The sequence below is a fragment of the Doryrhamphus excisus genome, linkage group LG3 (assembly GCF_037039965.1).
Source record: "Doryrhamphus excisus strain RoL-2023G ecotype Guam linkage group LG3, RoL_Dexc_Guam_v1.1, whole genome shotgun sequence".
In the NCBI taxonomy this organism is placed as follows: Eukaryota; Metazoa; Chordata; class Actinopteri; order Syngnathiformes; family Syngnathidae; genus Doryrhamphus; species Doryrhamphus excisus.
The window spans coordinates 4,014,759-4,022,194 of record NC_136359.1 but is presented as its reverse complement, the minus strand read 5'-3'; the positions used below and the strand labels follow the sequence as shown (position 1 = coordinate 4,022,194).

General features: G+C 41.5%; 1 protein-coding gene across 1 annotated transcript; it reads right to left on the bottom strand.

The window, feature by feature from the left end:
• Window positions 1-597: 597 nt before the first annotated feature.
• On the bottom strand, window positions 598-7,220 carry gkap1 (G kinase anchoring protein 1). Its single transcript, XM_078789478.1, has 12 exons — window positions 7,062-7,220; window positions 6,561-6,870; window positions 6,337-6,498; window positions 4,861-4,938; window positions 4,602-4,743; window positions 4,505-4,537; window positions 4,269-4,426; window positions 2,626-2,712; window positions 2,351-2,414; window positions 1,138-1,208; window positions 988-1,065; window positions 598-927 (listed from the first exon to the last, which is right to left on the bottom strand). Exons 2-12 carry the CDS (start codon window positions 6,792-6,794, stop codon window positions 883-885), a joined length of 1,152 nt encoding a protein of 383 aa, XP_078645604.1. The 5' UTR covers window positions 6,795-6,870; window positions 7,062-7,220; the 3' UTR covers window positions 598-882.
• Window positions 7,221-7,436: the final 216 nt, after the last annotated feature.

Here is a 7,436-nt window from a genome sequence, read left to right as displayed (position 1 = left end):
TGCGCAACTGCAGGGTCTTGAGACACATGCTAACTCGCAAACTAGAGAGCTAGCGACCTAAACGGTAGCCTTCAAGTTTTCCTTTAAACTTAAAAAAAAAAAAACAAAAAAACTTACCACTTCCACACGGATAGGGAGGATAACTATTAAGTTATTTAACCTTTTAACATGAACATTAATCAAACATAATCATTTTTTCTGGGTACATGATACCATACAGCATCCATATCAAACTTGCGCGGGTCGCACTAACATTAAACTTTTCACATTTGGGCCGCGTTTGAGACCCCTGATCTAGAGAGTGATTTTTTATAGCCGGACGCTATGCTTTTATTGGTTTGAAAAGCTAGAAAATGACACTGACTGCTGTTAAATGATGTTGTGTCCCAACAATTACATCTACTACACTTGTGTATTTATTGTTTAGTGCAGTGGATACACAATTGGGAAAAAAAATCTATTTAATACTCTTCCAATAATGCTTTCAATCAAATAAAGGCCTTCCTCTTGAATCTATTAGTTGTTATACATTACGTTTCTTATTATCAGACTACTATAAGGACTATATTAACTCAACTATCAAGCAAACAAAACCACACTCGAATAAATCACTGAAAAAGTACTTTAATGACTTAACAGTGGACAAACAAAAATGATTCCGTGATTCTTTTTCTCAACAATTTTGGCATTTTTGGAACCCACAGATTGATGTCAGGCACTCCTGTCGCTACGTCACCTTTTGGTGCCTAAAGAGGGCAGCATTGAACCATTTGCCATTGAAGCACAATGTGTGTGTGTGTTTAAAACAGGGGCATGCACTCAGTCCAATATAACAAAAAAAAAAAGAAAACAAGCACGTCTTCATTTGCTAATACAGTGCTATCACAGATCGGCAGCATCGGAACCTTTCTTCCCTCTCTTGTTTCCCTAGCAACCATATCACACAATCAGTTACACCGCCATCATTTTCAACGACAAAAATCTTACCTGATGTTTGGGCTGCTCTGACTGCAGACCTTTGAGCTTAGATCGCTCTTGTTCCAGGGCGGCGTGTAGTAAAGTCACCTGCAAAATACAAAAACCGCCACCGTGAGTTCTTCTACGGGAGGCGCGCACGCTCAAAACGTACAACGCAACCTGTGACGAGAGCTCCTCTTTGATATGTAGCAGCTCCTCCACCTGCAGCAAGATCTCCGCTTTGTCCTTCACTACAAACACACAATGATCGTCAAAATGCATTTTTAAAAAAAAAACATCAGGGCTGCACGGTGGTCGAGTGGTTAGCGCGCAGACCTCAGGGTTCAATTCCACCCTCGGCCTTCTCTGTGTGGAGTTTGCATGTTCTCCTCCGGTTTCCTCCCACATTCCAAAAACATGCTAGGTTAATTAACGACTCCAAATTGTCCATTAGGTATGAATGTGAGTGTGAATGGTTGTTTGTCTATATGTGCCCTGTGATTGGCTGGCCACCAGTCTACCCTGACATCCGTAGCGGCACACTACAAGATACAGTGGCACCTCAGTTAACATCCGCCCTGGTTAGCATGTTTTTTTTTTTGGTTAACATCCAAAAATTTTTGCCAAAATTTTGCCTCAGTCTACTTTGCCTCTTGCTTGTCTACGGCGCACAGGCCCCACAGCTAGGAGACCTGGGTTCAATTCCACTCTCAGCCATCTCTGTGTGGAGTTTGCATGTTCTCCTTCCGGGTACTCCGGTTTCCTCCCACATTCCAAAAACATGCTAGGTTAATTAGCGACTCCAAATTGTCCATAGGTATGAATGTGAGTGTGAATGGTTGTTTGTCTATATGTGCCCTGTGATTGGCTGGCCACCAGTCTACCCTGACATATGTAGCGGCACACTAGCTGCTCAGGGCATGTGTCCGAATACAGTACAAGTGGCTCCTTCTGCTCTAAGTTGAAATGTCAAGATACAGTGGTACCTCAGTTAACATCCGCCCTGGTTAGCATGTTTATTTTGGTTAACATCCAAAAAATTTTTGCCAAAATTTTGCCTCAGTCTACTTTGCCTCTTGCTTGTCTACGGCGCGCACGCCCCACAGCTAGGAGACCTAGGTTCAATTCCACTCTCAGCCATCTCTGTGTGGAGTTTGCATGTTCTCCCCGTGCATAAATGGGTTTTCTCCGGGTACTCCGGTTTCCTCCCACATTCCAAAAACATGCTAGGTTAATTAGCGACTCCAAATTGTCCATAGGTATGAATGTGAGTGTGAATGGTTGTTTGTCTATATGTGCCCTGTGATTGGCTGGCCACCAGTCCAGAGTGTACCCAAGCTCTCGTGAGGAAAAAGCGGTAGAAAATGAATGAACAAATCTTTTTATCACTCACTCTCTCCTTGTTGGAGCATCTTAAGGAGCTGCCCGTTTCTTGCTTTCACCTCCTTGTATTTCACCTACAACAACACATATTACTGAACATCGGGATAATGATTTGGACTGCATGAGAAAGTTCCATATCTGAAAGAGCATGCAGATACTTCGCAAGCAGCTACGACCATCTTGTGGAAAGTCATAAAAATACAACAAGGAGGTTGCCTACAGCCACGACTACGGTAGGTGTACTGAATATTATCGCCACACTATAAAGTAGATTGAAGGTCTGACCTCCCATTGTGTGATGGTCTTCTTTAGCTCCTGGATCTCCCGGTCCTTCTTCTCCAGCTCGTACTTCAGCTGTTCTGCTCGAGGGTCCTAGACGGGAGTCGGAAGTCAGTTGGGAATATGACCCGTCAACGCCACAAGGTAAAGGTTAAACTACTAACCACGGAACAGAAAACAGGAAATGTACAAGTTGACAATAACACAGGAGAGAAGAGACTCCTCCCTTTGGTGAGTACACAATTTGTAGTTTTTTGAAGTTTTACGAGACAGTGTTAAACATCTTCTTACGCTTGTGTGACAGGAACGCCTTCAGCAAGCCTTCATCAAAGAGTGAGTACTTTACTTGTACTTCACCCAATTTGTACTCTTGTATGAAATTGTTAAAATGTAATGGTTTAATTTCATTTGAACATGCAATCAGATGACAATTGAATGCATCACATAATCAGTTCCCAGTTCCACATGTCCAAAAGGAGTCGGAAGAAGCAAAGCTTACTGGTACTGGTATCAGTAACTGTTACATTTGTTCACTTCCTGCTTTCCTAATATAATTTAAGTTCATTCATTTTCTACCGTACTGGTACTTTTACAATCAGTAACTGTTATATTTGTTCACTTCCTGCTTTCTTAATATAGTTTAAGTTCATTCATTCATTTTCGACCGCTTTTCTTCACGAGGGTCGCGCGGGGGGTGCTGGAGCCTATCCCAGCTGTCTTTGGGCGAGAGGCGGGGTACACCATGGACTGGTGGCCAGCCAATCATTTGTTCACTTCCTGCTTTCCATAATACAGTTTAAGGTTTTTTTTTCTTTTCTTTATTTACTTAAACAATAATTTTAATAAATATTATCTATAACAGTGGGTCTCAACTGGTGGGTCCGGACCCAAAAGTGTGTTGCGGATGCATTCTGGGTGGGGCAAAGAATACAACGGATTTTTTTGAAAAATTTGAGGTAAAATAGAGGGAAATATGTGATTTAGTGTGATCTCTGTGTGGAGTTTGCGTGGGTTTTCTCCGGGTATTCCGGTTTCCTCCCACATTCCAAAAAGGTTAATTGGCGACTCCAAATTGTCCATAGGTATGAATGTGAGTGTGAATGGTTGTTTGTCTATATGTGCCCTGTGATTGGCTGGCCACCAGTCCAGGGTGTACCCCGCCTCTCGCCCCAAGACAGCTGGGATAGACTCCAGCACCCCCCGCGACCCTCGTGAAAATGAATGAATAGTTATTTTTAGCCTTATGCTAAGTGTGACTATAGGGGTGTTATCTCATATATACAGGGCTCTAATAATAATACAAATACTTAGAAAGTCCTAAACTGTTTTTCTATGCTTTAACTACCAAAATATTCAGTTAATATGGACTACTTCGCTATATGTGCCCTGTGATTGGCTGGCCACCAGTCCAGGGTGTACCCCGCCTCTCGCCCGAAGACAGTCGGGATAGGCTCCAGCGACCCTCGTGAGGATAAGCGGTAGAAAATGAATGAATGGACTACTTCGGTCTGGACCCATACAGGGGACTACTGTATACAGTTAATCAGGGTTTGACCCTGGAACAGACGAATTCACTTGACATTGTTCTGTATGGGAATGGATATATTTTCCTGGAGGATGTTGTGCAGTAAACAGAAATTAAAAATCACCGGCTCATGTTCCGCTGAGGCATCGCCTTCTTGCCCGTGTGCGCTGCTGTACTGCTCGCGTCTCTTCTCCCGCTGAATTATTCGATTCACGTCGTCTGTCAGTTTGTTGAAGAAACGCTCCTCCTGGCCCAGCCTCAGAGCTGACGTGGCGGCTACGGCTTCCTGGGACGAGTGGAAAGTCAACAGTCACACTATCGACAACGTTTAAGCGCGGATAAAAATCCATGCGCGGATACTCGCCTCTTTCTCTTGTCTTCGACTCAAAGGTTCTGCAAAGTACACGGTAAATGTGTCAAGTGGGTTCTAGCTGGCCTGCTTCCGAAACCTTCTTACCTCCGCTCCCTTCAGCTTGGAAGTCTTGCAGCGAGACGGTCTTTTTGTCTTTGGTCTGCGGGTTCTTCTTTTTGTCCTTCTTGCCGCCGCCATCTTTGCCGCTTCGAGACTTCGGCGACGACGTGTTATTGGTGCTGCTCTGCTGGAACCCATTTAGAGCATTTTTAATAATAATACATAGTGAATTGAAAAGAACCGCCAAGAAGGTTCTTATGATGGTGACAGTTATTAAGAAAAATGTATTTGTTATTATTCATACCTGTTTCTGTTGCTCGTACTCCAGTTTGCTTAGCATCAAAGCCTTCTCTAAGTCGGCCTCGTAGAGCTCAGTGGTCATCTGTGGAGAAGAAGAAGACCTTGAGAAACCGTCAGGTGTGCCGTGAGGAATTATCCAATATCACTTTTTTATAATTAACATTTATTAATCATCATTTGCAAATATTATGTCAATAGTATACATGGACCCAAATATTCCAATTGAATTTGGTTTATTTGCTAAAAAAACGGAAAGAATTGAACAGGGATGGAATATTCCTTTAACCAATCCGATTGAGGTATCTTGTACCCGCTCAAACGGAAAGTTGTCAGGGTGCGTCCTTCTTTTGTGGTGTTTTTCTTCTTCTGTTGTTTATTGGCGGTTGGCAAGCAGCTTTCGTGTGCATTAGCGCCATCTGTGGAACAGAATCTAAACCCTTTTATACGCCATTCACAAGTCCAGTTTTATTAAAAAAGAAAATATATATCTATATAAAAACATGTCCTGTATAAAAAAAGACCATAAAAAGTCCAAATTACAAGATAAAAAGTCATCATTTTGGAATAAAAAGTCATAATTATGAGATACGAAGTCGAAATTACGAGATAAAAGGTTGAAATTGTGACATAACTCATAATTATCAGGCAAAAAGTGGCGATTATAAGAGAAAATAGATAAAGTCATACATTAATAGTAATACATTTTTAAATAGAAAAGTCAGAATTATCAGATAGTAGAAATTACACAAGATAAAAAGTCATAATTACGAGATAAGTACAAATTGTATAACAAAAAGTCCTTACTTTGGAATAACAAATTCATAATAACATAAAAAGTCCAAATTACCAGATAAAAAGTCATAACTATGGAATTATGAGCTAAAAAGTGGAAATGATGAGAGAAAAAGTCATAATTATGAGATAAGAAAGTCATTAAGAGAGTGGAATTTACAAGATAAAAAGTCAAAATTATGAGATAAAAAGTACAGTTATGAGTTATGTCACAATTTCAACCTTTTATCTCAATTATGACTTTTTATCTCGTAATTTCGACTTTGTATCTCATAATTATGACTTTTTATTCCAAAATGATGACTTTTTATCTGGTAATTTTGACTTTTTATGTTTTTTTTTTATACAGCGCAGTGGTTGAAAATCACTGCCCTATTGACTATTCTGGTTGATTTTCACGGCGCATGTAGACAAGAGATTGGAATATTCCTTTCCATGGATACCATTGTTTCCCTGAAAGGTCATTCGGAAAGAGAAAAAGTGGTCATGTAAAAACATGGCTACTGTGGAGTGTCTGTGGTGTAAAGACTGGCATAGCAATGTGACATTTTGTAACATTTTTGGTTAGTGGTGTGCTGCAAGATTTTTCCAATGTAAAAAAAAACGTGCCGTGGCTCAAAAAAAGGTTGAAAAACACTATTCTAGAAGACGCATGATCATGTGCACCAAGGCTGGGTGCAACCTTTACCTGTTCGTCCCTCTGCTTCCACTGCTGCCACCCCTGCGATGGAGCATTGTTGTGGTCCACTGCTGATGGACTGAGAAGGTCGCTGGCAATTCCTGACAGTGTCATTGAGGGATTCGGGCCTTGGGACTTTTGTGGAATCTTCTTGAAGGCCAGATTGCGTAGCTGAAAATGAGAATTATATTATATGGCTGCAGTTTTAGGAGACATTATGATTTTCTCCTCACCTCATTAGCTTCACTTTGCTGCTGTTCCTTCCTTTTCTTCCTCTTGTCTTTCTTTTTATCGTTGCTCTGAGTCGCTTTGCCTCCCCCTGTTTTGTCCGAACGCTGCTTCCCGGAGGAGGTCCTCCCGGGTTTATTTGCAATCTTACCGGGTTCAGAGACATCCGAGTCGGAGTCTGAGTCGATTTGAAGCAGGGCGAAGCGTGATGCAGTGGTGGGGACCATGATGGTTGCCATTGAGGAACCCAAATCTGATTAAAAGGACAGCTAGGCGATGATAAGCTGTGATAGTGGGCTTGGAATTGTTGTTTATCTGATAAAGAATAAAACAAATGACAGTAAAAGTTAAACGCTAGCATGTAAAGTCTGACACAATCACAATAGATTGGTGGCTAGCTTAGCATCTTTGCTAACTAACAGCGAAGCGAAGCCGGCTTCTTTCGGCAAGCTAACAAGTGCACAAATGGAGTCACACGACCGTATAAAAGATATAAAATGACTCACGTTGCTTACTAAAAAGCTGGGACACTTGCGTGGAAGAGAGGAGATGTTTAGAAAAGTTATTCAAGTCTACTTTCGCCTGAAAACTGCGAACGTCTGCTGGCTAGGAGGTAGCTAGCATTCAGTACGATGGAAAGCCGGTAGGGACAAAAGAGTACATTTCCCTTTAAATGCACAGTCACGACGAAAAACATAATACATATATATAAACACGGATAAATACGTTTTATTAATAAAAAGTACCACATTTAATTTCCCCCCCTTTGGTTTGGTGATTTTGCCCAGAGGTTGCCATGGCAACAGAACAGGCAGCAGTTTGTGTGCATGTGCTACATAAGCTACATTTGTACCCGGTATTTACCTTTTACACATTATAGC

Coding starts and splice junctions, on each gene's coding strand:
- gkap1 (XM_078789478.1), bottom strand. CDS start 6,794: ATGGCAACCATCATGGTCCCCACCACTGCATCACGCTTCGCCCTGCTT. Junction 2,713..4,268: donor CCTCAGCGGAACATGAGCCG/GTGATTTTTAAT, acceptor ACTCCCGTCTAG/GACCCTCGAGCAGAACAGCT. Junction 1,066..1,137: donor AAGAGGAGCTCTCGTCACAG/GTTGCGTTGTAC, acceptor TGTATTTTGCAG/GTGACTTTACTACACGCCGC.